At 41.7% G+C, this 26,972-nt stretch overlaps 1 protein-coding gene across 4 annotated transcripts in view; it reads right to left on the reverse strand.

Annotated features, from left to right (window-relative positions):
* Positions 1 to 575: 575 nt before the first annotated feature.
* rapgef2a (Rap guanine nucleotide exchange factor 2a) overlaps positions 576 to 26,972 on the reverse strand; it is a 31,508-nt gene continuing 5,111 nt past the window's right edge. Inside the window, exons 2-30 of one of the 4 annotated variants that reach the window (XM_053479644.1) lie at positions 19,411 to 19,481; positions 19,245 to 19,301; positions 17,394 to 17,477; positions 17,176 to 17,251; positions 16,802 to 16,969; positions 16,527 to 16,550; positions 14,854 to 14,976; positions 14,379 to 14,556; positions 14,123 to 14,259; positions 11,801 to 11,959; positions 11,542 to 11,694; positions 11,242 to 11,406; positions 11,044 to 11,151; positions 10,728 to 10,931; positions 10,540 to 10,648; positions 9,540 to 9,783; positions 9,293 to 9,453; positions 9,069 to 9,083; positions 6,932 to 7,172; positions 6,415 to 6,798; positions 6,055 to 6,266; positions 5,825 to 5,948; positions 4,064 to 4,087; positions 3,413 to 3,627; positions 3,165 to 3,281; positions 2,934 to 3,059; positions 2,607 to 2,763; positions 1,841 to 2,403; positions 576 to 1,738 (exon numbers count right to left, since the gene is read on the reverse strand). In XM_053479644.1, coding sequence (XP_053335619.1) covers positions 1,713 to 1,738; positions 1,841 to 2,403; positions 2,607 to 2,763; positions 2,934 to 3,059; positions 3,165 to 3,281; positions 3,413 to 3,627; positions 4,064 to 4,087; positions 5,825 to 5,948; positions 6,055 to 6,266; positions 6,415 to 6,798; positions 6,932 to 7,172; positions 9,069 to 9,083; positions 9,293 to 9,453; positions 9,540 to 9,783; positions 10,540 to 10,648; positions 10,728 to 10,931; positions 11,044 to 11,151; positions 11,242 to 11,406; positions 11,542 to 11,694; positions 11,801 to 11,959; positions 14,123 to 14,259; positions 14,379 to 14,556; positions 14,854 to 14,976; positions 16,527 to 16,550; positions 16,802 to 16,969; positions 17,176 to 17,251; positions 17,394 to 17,477; positions 19,245 to 19,301; positions 19,411 to 19,481 — 4,425 coding nt within the window. In that variant the 3' untranslated portion in view covers positions 576 to 1,712. The remainder of the gene's footprint in view (positions 1,739 to 1,840; positions 2,404 to 2,606; positions 2,764 to 2,933; positions 3,060 to 3,164; positions 3,282 to 3,412; positions 3,628 to 4,063; positions 4,088 to 5,824; positions 5,949 to 6,054; positions 6,267 to 6,414; positions 6,799 to 6,931; positions 7,173 to 9,068; positions 9,084 to 9,292; positions 9,454 to 9,539; positions 9,784 to 10,539; positions 10,649 to 10,727; positions 10,932 to 11,043; positions 11,152 to 11,241; positions 11,407 to 11,541; positions 11,695 to 11,800; positions 11,960 to 14,122; positions 14,260 to 14,378; positions 14,557 to 14,853; positions 14,977 to 16,526; positions 16,551 to 16,801; positions 16,970 to 17,175; positions 17,252 to 17,393; positions 17,478 to 19,244; positions 19,302 to 19,410; positions 19,482 to 26,972) is intronic. The other 3 variants (XM_053479645.1, XM_053479647.1, XM_053479648.1) reach the window with 3 other exon arrangements.

Below are 26,972 nucleotides of genomic sequence, written 5' to 3' on the forward strand. Positions count from 1 at the left end.
AATTAGTTCTTATTAAATATGATACAAATAAATATAACATAAGCATTACGTTTCTTTGATAGTTTCACCTATGTTGCAGTGCATAAGACCTCTGATTAAATAATACTAAAATAACTATATCCCCCTTTTCTAGTATTATAATGCTTGTAGTAATATTAGCAAACACAAACAAGGCAGCAAACACTAACTAATCAGCATAACAAATACTATATTTAGATTTGCCAAGATAACGGAATATTAAATAATACATTTATTGTGTATTGCATTATTTTCTGTTTTTGATCACACTACTCTGCATAGAATTTAAAACGTTTTGTAGCAACGCTGCCCTCTAGTGGTTACCTTTGGTTTGTGCAGGTGAAATCACATGTCCCAAGATGTACACTAAAATCTAAGTCTAAATAAAGTAGATAGGAAATCATCTTTTTTCAGAATCTTGAACTTTTTTGATACCACCTCGTATCTATCCATCTACCCAAACAACTTTAGTGATTATGCCTTAAAGTGCACAACATTCTTGTGAGCAGCAAAACAGAATCGACACTTCTTCGGACAAACAAGAGACAGAACAGACGTCGTTGCTACAGTATTTATTTTTGGTCATCCAAACTCATTGTAGTTGAATGTTACCTCAAACAGTATATAGCTCTCTGCAATTTTAAACAAAATATAACCAATATTTACAATTTTTTTTTGTATTAAAAATACAAAATGCGATACAGACTTTACCAGCTGTCTTTTTAAAAGACATAGAAATACATGTGGTATGAAAAGGTTCAGGCAGGGAAATGTGGACCTAGGATGCAGTCTTACATTTCAAATCTTATATATATTTATATATAATTATAACCCATGTTTAAAAAAAAAAAAAAAAAAAGGTAGCTATGTAATAGGTATTTAATAGGAAGTAGTAGCAATGCAAGTTTTTTTTTTGTTTTACACTTTCTCCATCTGTGCAACAGGTTAGAATTTTGTGCCTAATGCCATCGGACTGGCAAAGAGAGGAATGAAACTTGATTCAATAATAAAAATAGAACATGATTGAAATGGATTAAAACAATAAAAATGCTTGTGAGTGCATTTGGAAATCAGTGTGAGAGATGAAACAAAACGGACACGATTGAAATCACAAAGAGTAAGAAGAGTGACTGAATACTGATGAGAACACTGAGTTGTTTCTGAGGTCTATCATGGGCAGCTTTTTCTCACTCTTTCTCACACTCTCACACATACACAGACAGACACTTACATTCTGATTCAAGTATGCTTGCATGCCACACACATGCAAAACAAACAATGTAGACTTCAGACAACAATTAAAATAACACTGTTTAAATGAAAAAAGAAATATAAAAATCAGCGTCCGTGTAACATTACATTATTGCTCCAGCTGTTTTCTCCTTCATTGTCTTTTCTTCAAAGTGCCAAAACATGTTTATCGTGGTTCTCACAGTGATTTCAAAATCAAGAGCGATTTAAAAGGGAAAAATAAAAATGTGCTATGGTGCATGGCGAGTCTCTCGTCACTCTTCACCACAGTATCTGTTCCTGCCCACTTTGGGATTTAATTGACAGCCACGGGAACCAGGCAGGTACAGCAGGAGCAGGGAGACGAGACGAGACGGTTTGGTTATCAAGAAGCTTTGTGTCTTGCAGGATTTGTAGACAGTTGTTTGGAGCAGGAGGATGAAGATGAAGCGTGCGCTGACTTCTTAGACCGCAGATATTTGTTCATTTTCTGCAAACAGAATCGAACAAAATAAAAAGTATTTTATTAATTTTCCCCCCAAAAGAATTAAAACTTATTTAAATTTACAATCAAACTGAATAAAATCCTCACCGTCACATGGCGGTCGGCGCGGCGTAGGACAGTGGGTGTATCCGTGCATGCGAGTGGGTGGGCGTGGCTGCGGGGGAGGTTCTAAATCCAACGACCTCTTAATGAGGCGCGACCTCTGCAGGGCTGCATTGTAGTCGGGTGGGCGTCGCCCATGAGTGTGACCGTGGACCGGATTATGGCCGAGTTCGTCGACTTCGGCTAACGACAGAGCGGTGTATCCGGGCGGAGTGGGCGGAGGCTCTCGGAAACGCCCTCCCCCTCGGTTCATGGTGCTTTTTTGCACATTCGGCATCTCGTCTTTTCCCCCGCGCCGCTTGATCGTGCCGGTGTCACCTTCTGATTCGTCCACCCAGTAGCCGAGGGGTGTGGCTGACTGGCTCCGCCCCATACCCGGCCCCTCCGATAGCGTCTCCCAGCTGCGGCTGTCGTAGCAGCCCATACGCTGAGGGATGTTCTGGATGTTGTCGTGGGAGCCGCTGGAGCAGGAGGTCCAGCTGCCCCGCCCGCTGTCGGCGGCGTCCAACGAGGCGCGGTCACACTGGTCCTGGGTCAGTGAATAAGATCTGACAGAGAGAATTTATGCAAATGAATTAGTCTTTTATCTATTTTTTATGACATAGCATTGTTTTGAATTCTTGCTTCTGATTGGTGTAAATGTTCTGTAACAGCAGCAGCTCCAAAACTAGTGCAGGGTTTAATTCACCCTACATATGTTTCCATAGCAACAACTATTTATTATTTTGTTTAATTTAAATTATGTATTTACCCGAGACTGATCTGGTCCAGCTCGGGCCGGTGCGTGTTCGGAGTCTGTGTGAACGTGCGCGTGTGAGAGGGAGCGTGCGTGTGGGCGTGGATGATGTGATCATCCGTCATGACCAGGTCAGATGATGAGGAACTCAGAAGACTCAGCTGATCAGGTCCTGGGGAAACACAGAAAATTTCAGACAATTAAATTCATGTCTAAAATATTATGAAGCATTTTTAAAATTATGCGAGTTTAAGTCATTTCATCAAACGGATAGTTCTGAGATTCTGTAAGAGACGGGAAGAATCATGAGAAAACGGGTCATGAGTTAACCAGAGGTCGTACCCTTTCTGGACAAGTTGGCTGGGAAAGTGGGCGGGGACGAACGGATGGAAGAAGCATTTGATTGGGTGTCTTCTTGCGGTCTTTTTGGTCCCTCTTCTGCATGGTGTGACCCAGGAGAATGCGCACCTAAACACACACACAGCTTGTTTTTGTTTGCTTACAAAATCATTATTTTGCATTTTAATGTTACAGGGCTCAGTGTAGGTATGACCTGTGTGTATGCATTCTTACCAAAAGGTGCGGATTCCTTGCCAGTTGTCTTCTTTCGAGGGAGATTCTTTGGAGTGGGGCTTCTTGGCGTTGACGGAGACGCGTCAACTCGCCTTTTCTCCACAGCACTCTTGTGCACTAAAGAAAATACAAACTCTGAGGCAAATTCTTGCATATACGCAAACACAGTGCATTAAATATCTATTTATCCATATCTCCCTATAACAGCGTCTAATATGCGTCTATAACGCTGGGGGTCAGGGACTCACCTGTGTGGTTGGCCGGCTCCCACTGCAGAGACAGGGCGTGCAAGGCGTCTTCGTCGCTCTCGTGCGAGAGCATGTCGAGGTACTGCCGCACTCGTCTGCTCATCAGCTCCGTCTCGTAGAGTTTCTTGGCGCTCAGGAAGGAGCTCCGTCTCCCTCGTCTCCTGGGACCTACTGTCCCCTCAGTCAGTGATGAGCTGCTAACCTGACTCAGAGACCTACACACACACAGAACAAAACGCCAATCGGTAAACTGACACGATTCCCATTATGAGGAAAAGAAACCGTGTAGTGTGTTTGGACATGCTCACATGATCTACTACCTGCTACAGTTCATGCAAAGAGAAGAAAGAAATGGGAAAAGAAACAAAGGTTTCAAAAAAAAAAAAAAGAAGAGAAAGTAAGACAACATGAACAGAGAAGGGAGAAGAGAGGCACAGCTGAGAAAAGAGGGAAATAAACACAAGAGTACGGAATAAGAAGCTGTGAGAAACAGTGGACAGGATAGAAAAGAAGACTGTTGTGCTTTTGTACCAAAGTTAATATCAGGTCGAGTCGAGGTTAATCACACGGCACGACATTAGCAAATGTTAAGACATTAGTAATCAAGACAGCGTCAAAAAAAACAAACAGCTGAGCGACAGTCCCACTTACCCAAGACTCCTCCATTTTTTCTTCCTGAAAACACAGCCGTGAAGACACCAAAGAGGAGGACGGAGGGAAAGAGACATAAAAAGGGGGGAGAGAGAGAGAGACAAGAGAGACAGACAGTTGCTTAGACAGTAAAAGCCCACAGAACAGAGGCCACAGACCACAGGAAGAGCCCGCTTTGGACATCAAGCACAAACACGACATGGCAGAAACATCACCAAAAAAAAAACAAAAAAAACGACTATTACACATTTTGTTCCTGAAGACAATTCGAGTGCTGCACAGGGACCCGTCTCAAGTAAAATGTACAGCGCCGACAAGTTTTTTTTTATGTTTCACACTCGTCTTAAAATAGATTCAAAATTTCCACCCCATCACACAATCCTCAACAATTACAAAGTAAAAACAGCAGTCTTTTGTTCATTTATTAAAAAGTAATCTCTTATTTACATAAGCATTAAATACTAAATAATGGGTTGAGTCAAAGCGTCTTTGGCAGATAGTCTGCTTGTGAATGATGCTTAATCTTGGCACACCTTTCTTGTGAAAGTTTCCCCCTAGTTTTTGACCAGAACATTCCAAGAGCTGTTCTGTAGAAACTCCAGGGTTTTCTTCAGGCATTATTGCTTTAGATCTTCTTGGTCTTGCTGAACTATAAACCTTTATCCCAGTCTAAAATCCTAAGCTCTCTGGAGGAGGTTTTCACACAAGATGGCTCTTTATTTCATCAGCATGAACTTTCCCCTAATCTCATAGTCCTAGACAAACCCCCTCATGATGCTGCCACCACCGGGTTTTGACTGCGGTGACGAGCAGAATAATAGTTTCATCTTTGTGTCATCAGACCAGAGGATTTGGTTTTGCATGGTCTGTGAGTCAATCAGGTGGCTTTCTGACACACTCCCAACCAGCTGTCATGTGAGTGAGGAATGGCTTTCTGTCTGGCCTGATCGGTGGACAGCTGCACTGATGGTTTTAGCTCTATAAGGCTCACCCTTCTCCATGAGGAAACTTAGGATCTTATTTATAGCGCCCCTTAGGTACTTGATGACCTCCCTAACCGAGGCTCTTCATTCCCTTAATTCCCTGAGTTTCTTGCATCCCAGATCTGTGTCTTGATAAAATCCTTCTTGTGGGTCTACAGATAATTCTCTCAACCTTATGGATTTGCTTTCACTCAACCTACTGCAAGACCTTTTATAGACTCTATAGACAGGTCCGTGCCTTTCCGAATGATGTCCAATGAAGTCAGGTGGACTCCTGTCAAGTTGTCGAAACATTTCAAGGACCACTGATAAGAGTTAAATTGTCACCAAAAATCAAATGTTTTCAAGTGTCACAACAAAGTTGTGAATACTTGAGTAAATAAAATAATCCAGTTGGTATTTTTAAATAAAGTAACAAAACAATGCAAAACAGTTTGTACTTTATTATTGTGACAGATTGTGTGTTTGTGTGTGTGTGGAATGTGGAAAACTTTAAAAGGATGTGACTATTTAAGACTTATGAATATTTATTTCATCGCTGAGGAACGACTCAATAACAGCTGGTGTGTTTTTCAAAAGTCATAAGATGACAATAGCCTAGATGACGAACACCGTTAGACATCACAGTTATACAAGCAACACATGTGCTCTTATCAGCAGGTATATGACTAATATATATTTTCCCATGCAGCTCTCTACTTGAAAGTGTGTGTAAGGGTCACATGTGCTGGGGAAAAACAAAAAAACAAACAAACAAAAAAAGAAAACGTGTGAGTACCTCGTCCTGAAGAGCAGCCCTGGATCCATGGTGACGGACGCCAGCCTAACCACGTGCCTGATCTCTCGCGCGATCATTCTGAGTTTCTCGAAATTAACCAGTCCGTCCACTTTAGACTCGTTTCCTGAGACACACACAAAGACATACTTACTTCTTTCAAGCCGGACAGAGAGATATTAAATCTCTTTGAGTCCTTAAAAGGCAAGTGTTAAAAGGTTGTGTAATCGTACCCTCGTGGAGGAAGGTGAGGTCTTTCTTTATGACTGGAAAAAGAGGAATGATTGGCGGTTGGAGATTGTGCTTGTTCAGCAAATTGCGGTATTTGGCCATGTTGCGTGACGGGTCGAAGACTTCCTGCAGCTCCGTCAACAACTTCTCGTATTTGGCTGGTAGACGCTCCCATGTGGCGCGGAGACGCGACACGGGGGCGAGATTCAAGCCACTGAAATGTACACAGTATGTTTTTGAACCACAGGAGTAAAGATATAACCTGTTATTCCTAATTAGAACGGTATACCAAAAATGTATTAAAATACTCTGCCTCAAGGATCGGCTCTGAGCCCCTTTTTGTTTGCAATCTGATTAATCACCTGATGATTGCGAACATGGAGTTGAAGTTTTTGCAGTCCCGACAGTGGAGGGCAACTTTGATGAAGTGTTTGATTATCTTCATCCTCTTGGCCTGGTTGGGTTCCCGCACGATCTCTGTGGCGACCCAGAACGTCTCCTGATTGACCAGGTCTTCGAAGTTGCGAAGGTTGCCCGGCGGCTGGTGGGGATGCAGCTTGAAGAGGTCCGTGATGTAATCGGTGGGCTCGATGCTGGCGAAGAGCACGTAGTTGCGTGCCGAGAGCTGATTGGCTATCTCTGTGGAGCTCAGAGATAACAGACAGACCTGAGATTCTCTTTGCAGTTCTTGGGCCTCGACGTCCGAGCATAGCGTCTCCGTCTCCATGTTACTCTTAAGGTAGTACCTGATATAAATATATATATATACACACACACCATCGGCGTTAAGAAAGAACAGAAAACGTTAAACTGGGAGAAAAATTATTAAATTGCTTAACGATCTAAAGTTTAAAAAGCATGTGATTTGCCGAAGCGCACCTCGCACAGAGCTGAATCCTGTCAGCCAGTTTATTGAGCTGATCAGGAAGTCTCCTCTGTTTGGTGACGCCCTCTGGCGTAACGGACACCTCACACAGCGAATAAGCCTCGGGGCCGGCGGTCAGGCCGAACTCGCGGACTGCCAGATTGGCCGCTTCTCTGGCTGTGGTGTCCCTATTGATCAGCAGGTAGCGACTTTGTTGATCCGCCTTGAACACCCGTAGAACCTGATCTTGTAATTCTGAAAAAGGGGGGGGAGGGGGGTAAGTGGAAGGACAAGCAGACTACTAAAAAAACAAGCAGCCTGATTCAATCGTCATGCAGCGAATAAGCTTTCACTTTGTTCTTTTACGTTGTTTCAGTTGATATGAAACCCCTTATAATTAATAATAAATAATTATTCAGCAGAGGAAAAAGGTCATACACATATTTGCACTCAGCAATTTACCTTTAGATAGATCTAATTCTTTGATAAGAATAAATAAATCTAACCAGATGAATATTATTGCAACTTGCATGTTTCCCTGTGATGATCAGTTCTGATTTTGATTCGTATTTTCTACTTATTACATGTTGACTCTAAACCTCGGTTTAAAATCACTCTTTTTTTCTGATTAAGTAATCTGGACGAGAGCCATTCCATGAGTGGTGACGACAGATGGTAACAGAACTTGGATGTTTAACTATATGCATCATGCCATGTTCCAGGTGTTCTAAAAAAAACATTATTTACACCAACTTTCGGTCATCAGCATGGGTAAAGGTAGGTTTCTACGATCTGCGGTGCTGAGGAGAGAGCAACTGCCTGCCAAAACCAACATTCTGCTTCAGTCCCAGAAGCACTTTCAGCAGAAACACACATCTAATAACGTTATGTCATCTTAAACAACACTTTGTCTCCTTAAAAAACATATAAGTCACTGTGAGTTGCCTCTGAACCATTCAAGTACTTTTATTGACGGCTACAAAGCTAACCAGCTTTTAACACAAGGCTGAATCCCAAATTGCTCTCCATCCCTTGATCAATGACCCTAGTTAGCGTGAGAAAAGCTGGACAGGGTTGTGGATTGTACACCCTAGCTTTCCATTTTAGTTAAGTTGATATTCTAAAGCAGAATAAATTGAAATATAAAATTAAAATTAAAAAATTTACACAACTGTCCACTACATCCGTATTTTATTCTCCTCGCCTTTTGGCTACATAGTACTGGTAAGAATTATAAATTACTTTCCCCTGTTAATTACATGAACTATCAATCACCAGGTCCGCCAGTCACAGTTAGTTAGTCTAATGTGTTACTGGTTAAATTTTATGGTATTGTATAATTATGCAATTGTAAAAATTGCATAATTATACTACTCTGCCTATTATAATTGTTCCCAACATTAAATTTTGGTAATTTTACTTCACATTAGTTATTCTGAATGAGAAGTGCAGGGACATCACAGATTAACCTAACGCAAATACCCAAATTTGAAAATAGGTAAGTTCATCAAATAAAATTTAAATAGATATTGCAAAATGGCCTGTAAATGCTGCAGTTGCTAATTATCTGCGCCAGCCTGAAACCATTGTTTGGAACAAAATGAAAGCTTATGAGTTCAAGGCCCACAATGCCATAACATTAATCACATGCACATTATCCATTGGAACAAATGTAGCTGTAAATCAACGAAGAAAAAGTTTGAATTAAAACCCAAATTACTGAAGACCAAAACAAATCAAGATACAGGATTAAAAGCAGCTGGAGAAACAGGCGTCGGATGTCGAGTACTACAGAGAAGAAGAAAGCCTAAAGACATTCATAATCCTGCAGAATTTGTTAGAACAGAGTGTCTGGAGGCGAGCAGGACTGGAGAAGTAGGCCGAGTGGAGAAAATCTGACAAGAGTAGAGACTGAAAGATGCATTCATAATACAGACAAATCAACTGCTGACTCAAAAACAGGTATGCTGATTATGAGAAGGTCACTGGAAATCCCTTATTGACAAGAAACTACAGCTACAAGAGTCGAGGAGAATTGAACGTAAAAGAAAAGGAAAGCAAATCTAGGAGAGAGAGTTGTCTAAAAAGGCGGCTCAGGAAAAGTTGTGAGGCATCTCTAGAGAAAACCCCCGGCAGTGCATGAGTACTCACGAGTGAATCCAGGTGCTGTGAGCGAGAAGAAGGTTGTGGGGAAAAGTTAGAATGTGACACAGACATATTCAGCAAGCCATTTCCAACCCACACCAATGCTATACAGACAGCACTGCAAAGAAAAGTGAGGCAGGAAGGGGAACAGCAGTAGCTGTTTATCTGCGGCCCACGGCCTCGTCCGTGCTACAATCGTGTGCATTAGTGAGAAAGGCATTGTCGTTTACCAGGTGGCTGCATGCTGTAGTCGATGATGCGCTGCTGGCCCTGCGCCAAGTCCGGGTTGCTAGACGACAAGCTTCCGGTGATCGTGGTGGTAGGCGGGGCCTGCTTGGTCTGCCTCAGGCCCACAATGCTGTCGTCCTGTGACTGCCCCAACCCGAGGTCACTGTAAAAAAACAACACAGATTCCCATCGTTCAGCGCGAAAGCATTACTACTGTGGATGTGTTAAGAAATACCGGTATCCGCGTACCTGTATGGTTTTTGAGGTAGGATGCTGATGCGCGTCTTGTCCAGAATCTTCATCAGTTTGTTACGGCCGCCCATGGTGTGTGCTTTAGCCTTTTTGCTGACCTTCTCCTGATAAATGACCCCGGAATCAACGCCGAGATCAGGTACGGAGTAGCGGGAGCTTTTCTTCCCGTCGACGATCTTAGGCAGGTGAGGAACGCCGTTTTTCCGTTCCTCTGCTATTCGGGCCACCAGCTCCTTAAAGACTGAGAAAGACAATCCAATCGAGTATTTCTCTAGTTGTGATGATAACAGTGGTATTTAACTAAGATTTATTTAGAGACAATTTCCTCAAACAGAAGTCAAGAACATCAGCTTTTTAGACACCCCTAAATTTTTACACAATCTCAAATATCCTGAAATATATTTTTAAAACTTTTCCGTTCAGTTTTAAACACATTTTTATTGGTATATCAATTATGTATCGGTATATTAATAATTTCTAGTGCAATATGTAACAACTGTGTGCTATATTTAATTCTATTTTTACTTCTATTTATTTATTTATTTATTTTTTATTATTTCTTTCATTAAATTTTTTCCTTGTCTAATCTAATTTTTTCCTTTCTTCCTGGTAAATTGAACAAAGCAACTGCATAACCAAGACAAAGCAATTTCTCTCTGGGATTAATAAAGTTCTTCGTATCTTGAAAAACATCCTGTTATTTATTTACTTTGATACTGACTACATTGAGAAGAACGATTACAAATTTTGTTTTATTATTTTCTTCTTGTTCACAAAACCATTAACTGCATTTGTCCGTGTCTGTCTGACGCCACTACACCTTTTGAAAAACACAAAAAGATTTTTCCTGCAAATATTTCATGACACCAGTACCGTAAAGACAGGAAAAACGGCGCCGGTTAAAAATGAAGCGCCTTATCAAATTATTGATTATATAAACATCATTTCTAATTGTCTGTGTCTCTGTGTAAGACAAGTGGAAGGTGAATAAACTTACCCAGAAGGTTGGTTTTGACACTCATGGACAGCTGAATGTTATTCTGGAGGATCTCTATAGCTTTGGACAGGTGTACGTTATCGAAAGTCTGCCCGTTCACCTCCAATATCTAAATAAATCGGTAACAAGACTGTCAGAAAGCATTTCCAGTAGTTCTATAAGTATTATTCACATGAAAATCGTCTTACCTGGTCTCCGCGCTTAAGCCCCGCCTCCTCCGCCTTGCTGCCTGTGTCCACAGAGCTTATAAAGAGGTGCGTCCCTCGCTCGGCGCCGCCCATCAGCGTGAAGGGGAGGGGTAGATCGCGGGAAGACCTTGTGATGGTAACTACACGGGACTTGGCCTTGGCGGCGCATGCGATGTTAAGCAATCGTAACTGACCACTCATTTTCTGATTCATGACAAAAACAAAAAATTTATGAGTGAAAAATAATTTAAAAATAATAAAGAAATAATGAGACTTGTAGAACATAGTGCATAGTGGAATTGGCGAGTGTGCATACTTCTCTTTCCAGATTGGTCTGGAACTCCTCCAGGAAGTTCGTCATATCCGGGTCTCCCTCAAAGTCGCTGAAGTGATTGTTAACCCAAAGTAGCACCACACGTGTCACCTGAGAGACAAACGGTCAGAAAGCACTATAAAGTAACACGTACAGCCTCATTTTAACTCGAACGCTTAGCAATCTGTCAGTCCTACAGACCTTGTCACGTAAACTGGGGTCATTGAACCAGTCCAAAAGTCTTTGGCCCACCATGAGAGGACTGGACAGGAAGGTGCGATAGGTCAACAGAAAGTCTTCGATGTATGTTGGGTCTACTACCGAGTGGTCCTCCACTAGGTGCTGGATCAGACGCTCCGGGGTGCCCTGGGGGACGAGGTTTTAAAAACACATTAATTCACCTTATCTAACTAGAAAAGCAGACCTAAAAGAGGTCCTTTACATCACGGATTATTCTTTAAAATGAAATGCATAAGAAATAACATCCTCTAAAACCGTCACCTTAACAACAATGTGTCCCTTGCGCGTTCCCGTGCGGTCGAGCTCTCGGTGTTCTTTCACCATTACGATTTCTCCCTCCTCCTCCACCCGCTGCGTGTTCAGTTCCACCTGATTGAGGATGGAGCAGTAGTCTTGCTGCGCTATACACACAAACTACACAAACAACACAGAAAGAATAAAGTATTAAAATCAGTAATACAAAAAAAAAAAAAAAAAAAAAAAAAAGGTAAAATCCTTGTTAATGAAACCGTTCACATACCTGACAGTCGTCTACTTTGGTCCTCATGACGCCGACCATCAGCTCTTTATCCATGGATGGAGAGACTCCGAAACTTCCGCCCATCCCTACGGTCTCACACTGGCCGTCAGGATACATCACCTCAACAGCTCCGTTCAGGATTACTGACCAGGAGTCCAACTACATCACACAAACACACACAAAAAGCTTAGAGTTTATCTCCAGGACCTATGTGAAACACAGCAAAGACATCCACATAAAGGAGATTTTTGTTCTTGATATTATTAATCATTCCTTAGAGCCATTCTTTGTTGTTGCAATATTTCTTTATTTATTTTAGTGATCAAAGCATCTAAGGTTTCTGCTATGATGCAGAGGTACAGTAAGAGACGTCATCAGTTCACGCAGGACACCACCCTGTAACTAGGGATGACCTAAATCAGCCACATGGTGGCACTATAGAACAGTGTTTTCTTTATTAATTCCTTGTTTATTTGCCAAATAATTTTTAAAAAAAATGCAGCTCCTCTCACACAGATCCTGAGTTCATATTATATATATATTCACAACCTACTTTTCCAAGATAGGATTTTCCTAGAATCTTCAACAAATTGAATGAAGGTGAGATTTGTAAACAATATGGCGTTCACATAATTCAGATCTTCTGCGGAATCGTCCCCTTTACTTACGACCGACTCTGATTGAATGGATCCGACCAAAACTTGATAAGGAAATGAAAGACAACTTTTTTTAAATTAAATTTCAGCAAGGATTTTACAGCGCTATGACAAAACTTTAATAAAGGGATTTTGCATTTAAATGCATCTGTCTTGGTGAACTGCAAATAACTGGGCAAATGATCTAAATAAGAGGACACTTGTCCATATTTATTTATCAACTACTTGGAACACACATACATACACAGGTACTTGTAACGATTTAGATTTTTAAGCGGTTAATTAACAAATCAGCACAACATTTAACTATTAAATGTACTATTTAGTATCCAAACTTATTTATGTTGAACAAAAAGCTAATAATGTCGTCATTAGTACTTGCATATAGGCTAATTTCCGGTCTCATGTGTTCATTAGTTTCAGTGATCCCTCTTTCACAACATGACCACCGTGACCTTGGCTGAGTAATACATGACATCATCTGTGGTTTTCTGGTCTCTTTAAGGTTTTCTCATTGGCTATCAAGTGCTTCAAATAAGTTATATCAACATTAAGTTTGAAAAAGGCACAAAATTATCTTTTATATTATAAATATAATTATTAATATATATATATTATCTCAGTCCATGGGTTATGTTCAGTATATTTTAGGCGAAACTTTACATGAAATACTGACTATGCGTATATCGCCTGCAATAAATTGCACTGATTTAGATCATTGAAAAAGATTAGGATTCTATATATATCAATCTATGGTTTCTTTAATTCTTCATGCGACTTGAGACATGAAGGGTGCTTGGACCCCGCAGATCACTAACATGCAGCTATATTCACTATTGGGGTTAAAGCATAGGGAAGTCGAGCAAGACTTCGGAGTTATGACTCGGACGTCTCGCTCGAAGGTTGCAATTCGCAGCCTTCCAGTAAGCAAGGCAAAGTCTGAACTCCTGAAGCAGAAGTTTCCAGACAAACTTTGATTTAAAATGAGCTTTAAATGAGTTTAAAAAGACGGCTACAGGAATTTCTCCTCTTAGTTAACCAGAAGCCGACTTTGGACTAAAGGATGCGGTTTTTCCAAAATTTAACACATTCACATTCGTGTCCACAATAGTCCACTAGTTTAAAAAAAAAAAAGAAGAAAACAAAAAATAAAAATATGCAATAAATATGTTTGCTTGTTTGTTTGTATTAGGATTTATTGCCATATCAGCTTCACAGGCTATTTCAGAGCATTCAACCAATTTATACAAACCAATATAATATTAAGTTATAAATATAATGTAAGGGATTTAAAAGGTTTAAAAATATATGCATATATATTTTGGATAAATAATATAAATATATGGCCTTGGCCAGAAGAACAAGATTTCTTTAGGTTCTTTAAATGTACTTTTTAAAGTTCTTTAAAGTTTGTTCTGGTAGAAACCATTTTCTCATGGCATTAAAAACTTGGGCAGGTCAAAAGTATGCGCTTTATAGTCAGATTAGTGCTACAGTGCTGACATTTTGGAGCTTCCTCGCCCTTTAATAAACATGCATGGGTCAATAAACTGCAATAAAATATATAACGGATTCGACCGACCCTTTATCTTCCATGACTTCACCCTCAGGTTAATACTTTACTAATAGCTTATGAAGTGTGGCTCAGAAGTGGATCTTGACTCACCTCCTCACTGTGGTTCAGCACGATAGTTCCTGCGCGCTCCACAACGGCAAACACCATGACGGAACAGAGCGCTCGTCTTACAGACACGCTGAGGCTGGAGAATGCCGGGAGCTGCTGCACAAACTCCAGTAACTGCTCTGGAGACAGAAAGAGCAGGAGGATAATGTTGAACTGTCTTTCAGGTCACGCAGAACTTCTAAGTTCATAGAGATTTATTGGAACGGAAAGACGGTGTGTTTAGTCGCGTGCTTTTTACCGATGTCATCGTCTGTGCGGTCCACGGGGTCTTTTTCCAGGCAGTCTCTTACGATGTCTCGACTCATGAGGGGGTCCGTCGATCTCCCCACTTCCTCATCGTCATCGTCGTCGTCCGAATCCACTGCCGTCTCGGGGAGTCCGCTGAGATCCACATCGCCGCAATCGCTCTCAGTAGCCTGGGACAGAAAGTGAATTAAAACAAACCTCAACAGATTTAATTTACATAATAGAAAATTATACATACACATCCTTTAGGGTTTTTTTTTTGGTACTGACTTGTTTATGTAAAATTCCTGCCATTAAACGTCGTCATAGCCAATATACATCTTTTAATCTATCTGTATTATTAGGTTTATTTTGTGGCTGTAAATTTGAAGCGTTTCATGTTATCGACTTTTCTTTGTCCGGTCATCATTAAATGTACTATTTAAATGAAAGAGAGAGAGAGTGTGTCTGTTTTTGTGTGTATATACCTGGTAAATATCTGAAAGGCTGCTGCTTCCTGAGTCACTTGCGATGCTGGAGCGAGACTGACTGGAGGACATGTGGAGGTGGAGTCCGTCAGAGAGGTGGAGCTTAGCGAAATCCGCAGGAAGCTGGAAAAGAACCAGGATGTGGGATGAGGTGTTGGGAGTGTGTGTGTGTTCCATGCAAGAGGGATCTCTTTTGCCATCTAATCTGTGATGGATCAAAAGATTAAGCTTGCTCAAGCCTCCTTTCACTGAAAGCACAATCACACATGCGGCAGTAGAAGAGACAGAAAGAGAGAGAGAGAGAGAAGGTGCTAAGTGCGTACGAATACATTCGGTAGGCTTGACACGGAATGACGAGGCGGTGCACAGAAATGTGCTCATTAGCACATCAAGTTCCCCTTCTGATCATTGACATTTAAAAAAAAAAAAAAAAGAAGAAAATAAACGCAGATTGACTAATGTGCACGTGCATGCGTGTGTTTATCTGAAATCGGTGCATCCCGAGGCTTATAATGGAAGAGAGGCTGCACTTGTGACCTACATGCAGGTTAGAATGGACATCAGCATGCGCACGCACACACAATAGTTGACACATAGTTTTTTACAAGGGAACACAAAATGCAAAACGGGCAGCTATTCGCTCTCACAGGCCAAATAAAGTCAGTACAAAGTGAAAGTAATCACAAGCACACTGATTTGTCTAAGTGTTTCATTTGTAAAGTCAGAACAGACTGTAAGAAAAAACGCTGAACGAATCAGGAACTTCACATTAACGCTGACAGTCCAAAAAAAACAACACCCTCGTGCATACTTGTTGCATCTTGTACGTTAGTGCGTCTCATATACACACACACACACACAAATATGTACACACATATACACACACTCACAGTCGCCCTCCTGACTCCATAGCTGTGTGAGAGCACTAACTTCCTCGTAGACACAAACACAGACCGCCAACCATTCTGTTTCACCCTCTCTACAGCGTTTTCACTCGTCTCGTCTACTTTCGCTTTGGCTCGCTCCTGGCTTCTTTTCCGTTCTCCTTTGCTCACACACGCACCCAGCAACATAGCTTTTATTTATTTTTATTTTTTTTCTTTCCCCCCCAAAAAAAAACTCCTGTGAAAATCTCCACAGCAACAGAAATTGCACAGGCACAAAGAGAGAGAGAGAGAGAGAGAGAGAGAGAGAGAGAAGGAGAAGAGTAGCTTGGATAGACAGACATTGCTGCAAAAACCACCTCGTTTTTCTTACTGGTTCTCCCACACACACACACACACACACACACACACACGCACTAGTTAGAGTGAGAATGGTAATTGTTTACACTGGAAGGGGGTGGGATTTGGGGATGACTGCCACCCAGCGCCCTCTCGAAACCACTCATCAGCGCTGACCCCGAAACGATGGGCAGGTTTACCCGAACAATGGCTTTGATTCAGGCTGCTCGAGAACCCCACCCCCGGTGTAAATCGTAATGAGTGTGGAGATAATGCAGAAAGAGGAAGCAGGCTTGAGAAAATTTGGCTAATGGCGAGAAAAAAAAAAAGAGGGAACATGCGGTGCAGCACTGAAGACAATAGAGTTTCAATTCTCGTGAACTGCATTCTTAACATGATTTATAAAAATAAAATAAAAAAACACCATTTAAGTGATTAAGGGAGAGTTACCTGGGATTTGGAAGATTCCGGCTGCTGGAAAACAAACCAAACAAACGGGAAACTATTACAAACTACCAAGTCCAATTACAGAGAATTAAAAGAATGACATCATACATGGTTTTTCCCAAATTTAAAATGTGTGAAAAGTAAAAAAAAAAAAAAAAAAAAACCACAAGAGATATTATTCAAGCAAACCCGAATAAAACTAAGACAGATAATAACTCTAAAAAGGCTTGATTTATGCCTAATACATTCCAAACAGGAGTGTGTATGATTATACCGACCGTGTGATAGCCTGGAGGAAGAGGCGGCTTGCTAGCTGGGTAATGCTCGACCGTGTCGATGATGGTCTGCCTCTCTCCGCGTTGATTTATTTTCCGAAACCTTCTCCTTGACTGCCGATGTGACGCCTGCCTCTGAAAATACTCCTCGCTGTCCTCCATATAGTCCACCTGACAGCGAGAGAGACAGCGAGAGTGTGTGTGAGAGCGAGAGAGAGCGAGAGACAGAGAGAGAGAGAGAGGAGGGGAAATGAGTTAGTTATGCTGAAAACCGTCTCAGTCTGTGCACACTAACACATCAGCTCACACACATCCTCTTCAGCACAATAACACATCCTCTTCAGCACGCGCACACACACACACACAAATAGATTTACCACTATCATTTCGGAGGCCTCGAGGACGATACACTCGCAGCCTCGCCGCAAACTCCCTGCAGAGCGTTTCCCAAAACTGAGAAGCAGAAACAGACAGACAGACAGACAGAGACAGACAGACAGACAGACGAAGAGAGACGAAAACTATTAAAGGTTGTACAACAAAAAGTACACAAACAAAAAAACAAAGACTCCCTCTGCAGGAATGACGCACTCACCTGCTTCGCGGAAGGAACATCGATTCCTTAATGAAAACCGACCCAGAGAGCAAGATGTACCAGCAGGTCCCGATGTCATCAGGGCTGAAACACAACGAAACAGAAATCAATCACAGCCCTCTACACTTTAAGGAACTACACAACGCTGAATGAAATTTTATATATATATACACACGACTGGAATAGAAAACCCCGGTTTTGTACAACATTCAAATGAGTTTCGTAACTGCTTCCGTTCTGTAATGTTATAAAATATTATTTGTACTCATTAGGAAATTTCTGCCATATTAAAAGAATGACACTCGTCGGGACACGCTGATAGGTGACAACAGGACATCAGTACATACGTGAGTGGGAGCCCAACCTTTTTAAAAGAAAAGAAATCTGTAGGGGGAGAACGATGCCATCTGCTATCGATTAACTAGCAGCGGACAGTTCCCTCTTGTACCTGCTTATTCTGCTAATTCGACAGTAAATGCAGAAGGTGCCAGATGCCTCTGACGGGCGCTTATGCTCTGCAGAGAAACGGTTTCGTCTCTTTTAAAAAACCCAGGAGGATTAAAACCCTTAAAACAAAGCACTGATCAACATCTTTATAAAAATATAAAAAAAAATTATAAAAATAATAAATTCCGTATACGGAGGTCATGCATGATGCGGTTGGTGCGTGTCGACATGGGAGGATCCACACATCAAACTGTGCACTTGGGTTTTCTGACGAGTCATGTAGAACTTAAATTATTATTCCTTTTGAAACATGCAAGTTTTAGCCCTACTGGAATATGGGAATGATGTCACAAAAATTGTAGAAATAAAAATAAAATAAAAAATGCAAAATGTGCATTATTAGTAGTAGTATCATTATTATGATGATGTCATAGAAACAACCTAAAAAAAACAACATCATGATATAATGTGCCTCTCTGATGATTCTTTTTTTTTTTGCTTAGTCATGGTAACATGGTAATGCAAGAAATGTCTAACCCCCCCCCCCCCCCCCGCATGACGTGCTCTGACAGCATCAACAGTGCATCTTTGTACAACAAAAAGTGTTTAGTTCTTATTTATTTTTTTAATTTGGGTAGACAGAAGCTACGGTTAGTAGGATGTATCTCTTAAATGTGAAATTGATAGAAAAATCTAATAAATGTTAAAGAAATTGTGTTAAAAGGTCATTAGTGTTTTTTCCCCTCACAAGCTCCCACCGCAAGTATATTTTCACATGTGTGCGCTTCAGCACACAAACCTGTCGTTGATTATTTTCCAAAAACAACCTCTCACATTAAATGTTCTAACAGACGATATGATTTACACAACAGAAAACCGCTCGTGGTGTGAATGCACTTGATGTTGATCTGAGTGTCAGAGGGAAAGCTCAGGATGACTAACAGAGACTAAAGTTCGCTCATCGTTTCCTGCTAAAGCGACACTTTTTTTTTTTTTAAGGGAAACTGCTGAACTTCTGCTGTTTAGCTGTGAGATGAGCGATGGCTGTAATAACAGCAAATGAATCTTGAGGATAATTTTAGTCTCCTTTAGAGGACGTAATCGAATTGAATTATGATGACGTTATGTTTTAATACTGTCTAGGTACGGTTTAACTATTTTGGTGTGTGCTGGTATGAGGCCCGTAAAACGGCTTTGCTTTTATACTCGCAAGATAGTAAAGAAGAAATGACGACTCCATGTTAACGTGAACGATAAACGTCGTGTAATAATTCAGATTCACAGATGATGCAAAATGTTTGTGTTTAAACTGCTGCAGATGAGGACAGATGTTAGCGTATATGCATAGAGACTGATGTGCTAAACATGAGCTGGCTGATTTAACCCTTTGTAGGATGTACTCACTAGTATAAAACCTCATTGGCTTCATGGTGCTCGTAGCGAACTGTTTCACACATCAACCTGAAAAAGAAAAAAAAAGAAAAAAACATGCATGTTAGAGTATGTCCGTGTCTTGACTGCTCGTGCTGAACCTGCAGTAGAACTGAGTGTGTGTGTCGTGCACTTGTACCTGAGCTGGTGTTCTCTCAGGTTGGACAGCGCTTCCATCCCATGCAGGTAGGAGTAGACGATCTGAAGGTCCTGAAAAACAAGACAGTCGTGTTAAGTCGCTGCAACAACGAAAGGAGTTCTGAAGCGTCCTGCAGTTACGTTCAACAACCAGCGAGGGGCAGCAACACTTTGAGGATCGCTGCTTTAGTGCAGACAGCCTGTCTCGCTTCCCTTTCCACGCTGCATGCAAACTCGGGCACGCACACACACATACACACTTACACCCTTCCCATGACGCAATGCACTTCAGATCAATGTTTAACCAGAACGGCATGTTTGCAGATTCCACGGTACCCCCCTTTCTTTAAACGTTCTCTCTCGCATCCCCTTGTTTCGTTTCTTTTCTTTTCTTTTTTTTTGCCTTTAATCATGGGAAAGTTTGGCATCACTTTAGAAATAGTAACAGCAGCTACTATTTAAGAATGTCAATCAGCAGAATCGATATGAAATGGAACATAAATACTGGACATAAGGGGCGGGGGAAAGAATGGACAGACTCTTGTCATTTTGGAGATCCCACTAGCCATTTCTTTTAAGGGGAAATTCCTGTGCCAAAAAAAAAGGCCACACACACACACACACACTTTCTTTACAACAAAATGTCTCCTACCTGACATTTCTATTTCTGTATTCCAGCGAACCCTCTGACGAGTGCACACTTCTGTTTGAGTGAGGCCAGAGACCTTTTTTTTCCACTACCACACACACACATATTGGTCACCACAAGCCATCATGGCCACATTCTCTTTCCAAACCAATGATAACAGCTGAGAAGAACACAGCACACCAGATATTAGGATTGGTGCATCAGACCAATCGGTGTTTATTCTCAGAACGCGGCATTTCCGCCCTCGCTCGGTCGCCCCGGCAGATTTCCTACATTCCTAAGTGAAGCGTCAGCGGGAGGCAGGCGCGTGCAGGAAGTTCCGAGATGTAGCGGCGTTTTTAGTCACTCGTCCGGACAATTTAATAGGAACACAGTAACCTGGTCATTCACAACCAGTGTTGGGAGACGTTACTTTTTAAAGTAACTAATTACATTACAAAATTACGGTCATTAAAAAGTAATCAGTTACATTACAGCGTTGCTTTCTTATAAAAGAAGAGTATAAAAGACTTTTTTCACTGCAGAAAATGAAAACTCCTTTGTGATTTCTCATACATGTTGTTTTAGTCAGGACCTTTATAATTATTCTACCATCATCACTCAGTGAAGTTTGGCCCATAATCTGTTAACTACTAATACCCCTATCTCACCTACACGGTTTCAACTACACGTTTCTCAAGTACAGTTCATCATGATTCACCGCCAGCTTTGGCGCTGTGATTGGGTTTCCATCTTTCCGCGCGTCGGCCCTCGCATAGTCAAACCGCATAGGTGAGATAGGGGTATAACAACAGGAATAATAGAGGGGGCGGGTTATCGTGGGTGCGGCTTGTAGGACGACTTTCTTACACACAATAACGGAATCACTGCTGTCTGGCTCACAGTTTATATAAATTGTCTAAATAGCTGATTACATTTCTGAAAATATAACTAAATAACCGAGTACCGAGGACCTAACTCGTTAGATTACTCGTTACTTTAAAAAAAGGTAATCCAAGTACTCCAACGTGCAGTGTACACCCAACACTGTTCATCACTAAGCCATGCAAATACACCTCAGTCACATCAAACAGCACGGAGAAAGAGAGAGGGGGGGGGGTGTGGAGTGACTCCATGTGGTTTGCATCATACAGCATGATGGTCTGAGCGTTTCATAAAAGTGATCATCACCTGGAATTTACCACCCATGGGTCTGTAGAGTTGACAGGAAATGGTGTAAGAGAACAAAAACCGGCCAGTTCTTTAAGCAGACGCAGAAACAGCTTGCTTACTGAGCAAACACCAAGTATGAGCAATAATTAGAGCAGCACTTGACACGGCATTGCTTTTATCATCAATACTAACCACACTTTTTTTTCTTAGCACAGAAAACTCTCTACAGTAACAGAAAGTCTTTATATATATATATATATATTATATATATATACACACACACACACACACACATACACACACTTTTTTTTTCGCTTTTTCGGAACAGAGGTCGTCTGAGTCGACGCGAAGCGCTCTGATCACGAGCCAGAATAATATTTCAACCTTTTGAAGTGTGTTTAATAACTCAGTGATACAAGGCAGGCTAAGAGTTAGGATTAAGAGAGCGAGACACAGAGAGAGAGAGAGAGAGGGACGAGTGTAAACATTATAGACACCAGACTAACACAGTGCCTGCTTATTATTTGTGCACTTGAAACCACAAACGGGTCCAACAGGACGTGCGGTATCGTGGTCCATCTGTCTGTATGGCGTGATAACGCTGATTTTTCAGAATATTTACACAAACACGAAGACAAATACAAAAGTGTGTCGGTTATCTGTGAAATACGAGCAGACGCCCAGATCGATACTCAAACACTCGCTCGGGCAAAAGAGAGATTCACGGTGTGTGTGCAGGCTCTAAGCTGAGTCACTGAGGATCACGCCAGGCCTAGGAACACACAGCACTTGTACTGTATTGTGTACACACTCGGATGAGTTCAAATAAAAGGTGAACATACAGATCTTGAGGGAAGCCCTCAAAGTCACGCACGGCCAAATGTGACTGCGCCATCGGGTCGTTAACAGCAATAAAGAGAGATAAAATAAAATAATAAATGAACACCGCTTCGGTGAAACCGAAGAACTGAGCAACTAAATATTTGTTAAAGACATCGGAGGGAACCATTCTGCATCCAGTAATGTTTTGGGAAGTCAAAGGAAACCGAAACATGCTGCAGAAACTCACAAATTTACCTGGAATACACAATCATTTACATGTCATTGTGTGGGTCTGACATCCAGGCGCCACGGTGGCTTTAGTGGTTAGCACTGTCGCCTCGCACCTCCAGGTTCTGGTTTTGATTCCAGCACAGGGTCTGAGTTTGCATGCTTTCCTGGAAGAGGCTCCAGTCCCCTTGCGACCATGTCCACAGGATTAAGCGGAATGGACGGTGAGTGAGTGGACTCACTTCTAATGGCAGGTCACGCTCTGATTTTTTTTTTCTTTTGCACAATGCAAGTGGAACTCATGCGACTTTCTGCACGTAGAACTCATTCAGAAACTGAAATCGGCCTAGGTGCTCTGTACACGCTGACATGCTGGCGGTTTCCGGCTAACTGACTTGCTGTAGCAGAGTCTGACATACTTCACGGTCCAGTTTAATGGCCTAGTAAGGCTGTAACTGTATCTCGACTTTAAGAGCACATCCGTACCTCGACCAAGTCTGCAGTTTAAACTACATGAAACAATCAGACATCCTGCTTTCATCACTCACTTATCGTCTATACCACTTATATCCTGTATTCAGGGTCGTTGGGGGACTGAAGTCTATCCCAGGAGACTTAAGGTATAAAGTAGGATGCCAATCAATCACAGGGCGCACACGCACAAGCATTTAAACACTTCTGGGAACGCCAATTAGTCTGATCTGCATGTCTTTGGACGGTGGGAGGAACCCGGAGAAAACCCACCAAGTACGGAACATGCAAACTACATGCACACAGAGGCGGGAATCGAACCCGGACCATGGAGGGTGCAAGGCGACATTGATAACCACTACACCACCACGCCGCCTATCCTGCTTTTATGTCTTTCAAAAACACTATACAAGAACTACAAACAAATACGATTTGTTATTATTATCATCATCATCATCATCATCATCATCTCAAATATAGCAGTGAGTGCGTATCCGCAGGGTCCAAGCACCCGTCTCCCTGAAAGGGCAGTTCGCAAAGTTATACAAAACTACTACAGCAAATCAGTGGTCACATGTTCCCTTAAGTTCGCAGTCTTTTAAAAACTGCAGGAGAAACTGGCTGTGAGCTGACTGGATGATGGAGGGCTTTCTATGAACAAACTTTTTTTTTTTTTAGCAAATCAAGTAGACCTGTAATCGATGATGAAATTAGCTTCGTCAGGTTCTATAATTCCTGTAAATAGGTTTCCTTGGACAGAAGCCCTTCTCGCGAATGAACAAATGCAAAACTTTTACAAGTTATGTAACCGCTGGGAACACGTCTCACGTTGCACAATGGCCGTTTCCTCTTTCATGAATCATGCGGTCTGCTTAATCTACCGGTGTGTGTGTGTGTGTGTGTCTGTATGTATATGGCTTCTGAATGAAACGGGTTCAGATAGCGAGTGGGTGTGGAGATAATGGTTAGAGCTAGAGAACACTAGCTGGGCTACATGTGGAAGGTGTGTAGTGATGTACACCTTAGCTTTGATCTACAGCATGAAGTTGCTTTAGAGGTCAAGAGAGGCAGACAGATAAAAATGGTCAGTACCAGCTGGTGGGGGAGGAGGAGGACAGGACTTTACACGAATTGAGAATAACGTGAGGTTAAAGGTCGTGACGTCGTAGCATAACACGTTTGCGTTGCTTGAAGGGCGGACGTTGTATGAGCGTCTGCGTATCCGAAGCGATTTCAGGCACAACCAGCTCGAGCTACGTTTGACGGAGAGCAGCAGATGTGTGTGAAAGCTGAGAGTTCAACTCTGACCCTGTGTTACACACATTCCAGAGAGTCCATTGAAAGAATTCCACATTCCAGGGCAAAAGGAAAAACAATACGGCAACCCGGACGCAGGCTGTAGGTCCGACAGTCGCTTCGTGTAGTAATAAGAGACAAGACGGTTGGACAACGTGAGACAAAATGAACCTGATTTGAATTCCCAAGTCTATCATTACAGTGATAAGTATAACCGTGAAAATTTTGCTCTCCAAAGAAAAAACAGACCATATGCTATTATTACCCGTGTGGGTGGGGGGGGGCATGTCTAGGAATAGCTCACAAAAAGTGAAGTCTGGTGACAGGCACTTAGACGTATCGAACGAAGTGTGCTAACCAGCAGAAAGGGACGGTTAATAATAGGCCGAGTTGAGCGCACCCCGATAAACTCGAGCGGGACGGCAGGGCGAAAAGTATTTCCTATAAACTCCTGTATGCGGAAGGGAGCACTTCACGTTTCCTTTTCTTGAACGAAAAAACTACACCGACACATCATTTTAGAAGTGGGACGGAGGAACTGAAACACTGAAAAAGTAAAAAAACTAAAAAAGTTGGAAAATCCGTCTTCGACCTCATTTTCTGATAATAACCAGAACAAAAATGCTGAGGATTCAAATACGGACGTCCATTTTGGCTATGGATCGTGTTTGTTTTCGTCCGGGCCGCGTGGTTTTACCTGAATGTTGGCGCACAAAATTTCAGAGAGGCTGCTATGCAAAAAAATAGTCTGGAGGTTAGAAGAGGAGTTGCTGGTGCTGCACGATTACAGCAGCAAAAGCGTGCGGGCAAAATGCACGCATCAGCACTGACGCATCTTTTCTTAAAGCAAGAGAGAAAAAAAATAGAGAGAGAGACAGAAAGACAAAGTCAGACTTGAAAACGCAGACACTAATATTGTGTTCCTGATGCTATTTGCGTAAATAGGACAGGGGTGAACAAAAGAAATTACTTTCCCCAAAATAGTATACATAGCTTTTTTTTTTTTTTTTTTAAATAAGCCACATTATGAAACCGCTCCGTCTGCTGTTCTGAGAAAAGAGAAAAGATACTGCAGCTGGCTGAGAGAGCAGGTGGAGAGTTTGATTTTCCTATAGAGGGTGATTTAAAAAGAAATAAATTCACTAAAAAAGTATGATCTTGAAGAGTTTTCGTTACTGAAATTTAGTTTTACTAAATTTTTGCCTTGTTGTTCCCATCACCGAACATATCCCAAACAATATTTTCACCTTTTCTTTTTAAAAGCGAGCATGCAGTTGTACTTCAACCTAACAAGGGTGTGGAAAAATCTATTAATCATATACGTCCAGATTCCTCCACCAGTTTCCACTTGCTGAAGCCGTTGAGCTTGGGCCGCGTGACGCGTGATTGGAATGCCGGAGCAGGAGCGCAGCGTGCTTTGACGGACAGCTCGAGAGCGGCTTTTGTCGGTGTGTCCTTTTGTGCGGAAAGTTGAAAGCACAAAAGAAAGCGATTACTGAGGTGTGTACAATAGAAAGAGTAAACCGTCAAAAAGGAAACTACTGCAAGTTGAAAATTCCTTCCCCGAGGTATCAAATGCTCAATGCTACAATGTGAAAGTATTCAAGAGACGCTATTCTGTAAATTATTTTACATCAATAATTAGACAGGGCCTTATGTGTAAAAAACTAAAATAAAAAAACAGTTCTGACAAAACCCTCAACATCGCCTGAGTGTTTAAGCTTTCAAGCAATTGTTCTCCAACCCCTTTCTTTCCTCCTGTTTTTTTTTTTCTCTTTAAGACGCTTTTCCTGTTTCCTCCGGCGACGGCCTCGTCAGCATGGAGTCATTAGGCAGGAAATGCCATCACATGCTCTACCTCTGTTCCCGCCCAGCTCTCACACACCCAGACGCTTTCACAAGTAAACATTTGTATGTTAGGAAACGGCGGCAACCTGGATGTGATTCAGTTTCAAGCGGATAAACGCAATCGGCCGAGATGCTCGCAGAGATCAGATTACACGTCTGGGCTGTTTATGTTTTATAGTCATGATTTCCTGAAGGACAAGTACACTCAGAATCATCCTAATGTAGCAGATAACACTGTTTTTTTTTTTAACTAGGCCTATCGTTTTCATACTAAGAACTTTGGCCAGTGACAAAATAATAAAAACATACACAAATCTACCAAATACTCTCCAGGTCAGTGTGCCTCTGTTCTGGTGAGCTCTGAAACATTACAAAAAAAACAAACAAGTGTAAGAAATGTCACGCTGCAGGTTACTGTACCGATGATTATACCTGAATATCCTGACCACATGCAGGAAGTGTGCAAGTGCGCGAGACGGCGTGCGCTAAATAGAAATGCTGCAGGCAGGAACTGTGCAGCAACACGTCTCGCCTCGGAGTTTAGCAAGACGAGGCAGGGGTACAGCTGCACTACGCAGAAGTTTAAAAAGAAAACACTAAATGAGAACGCGAGAGAGAGAGAGAGCATGTTAATTTATTTTATGTTTATGCTTTCCCATTTATGTGTGATAAAGGAATCTGAAAATCTGTCAAGTTGATTCTAATATTGCTAGAAATGTTATAAACAGATTTGTTTATGTAATAGGTGGCTTAAATTTTGGAACAAGTGTGGAAGACAGAAGGGTGCTCCAATGCGTTGATGCCGTCGAGTTTAAAACGAGCACTCGTGTAGAGTGCAGGCTAACACTTTTTTCCTCTGAGAAGATACCCAAAACATTAGCTCGGAGGTCCAGGAACCAGCAAGTTCTTATAACAGATATTTTAAATCAGTGGTTCTCCAAACCTGGCCCTCAACATCTTAAGGGCGTTTTCACAACAGGTTCCCGGGATAATTTCTGAAAACTCTTGACAACAAAGTCTAGTTCATTTTGATCAGTGAGAACACAACCGTTCCGTGCTCGGGAACACTACTCGAGTCAGCTGGAAAAGGTCGCAAG

The sequence above is a fragment of the Clarias gariepinus genome, chromosome 20 (genome assembly GCF_024256425.1).
Source record: "Clarias gariepinus isolate MV-2021 ecotype Netherlands chromosome 20, CGAR_prim_01v2, whole genome shotgun sequence".
In the NCBI taxonomy this organism is placed as follows: domain Eukaryota; kingdom Metazoa; phylum Chordata; class Actinopteri; order Siluriformes; family Clariidae; genus Clarias; species Clarias gariepinus.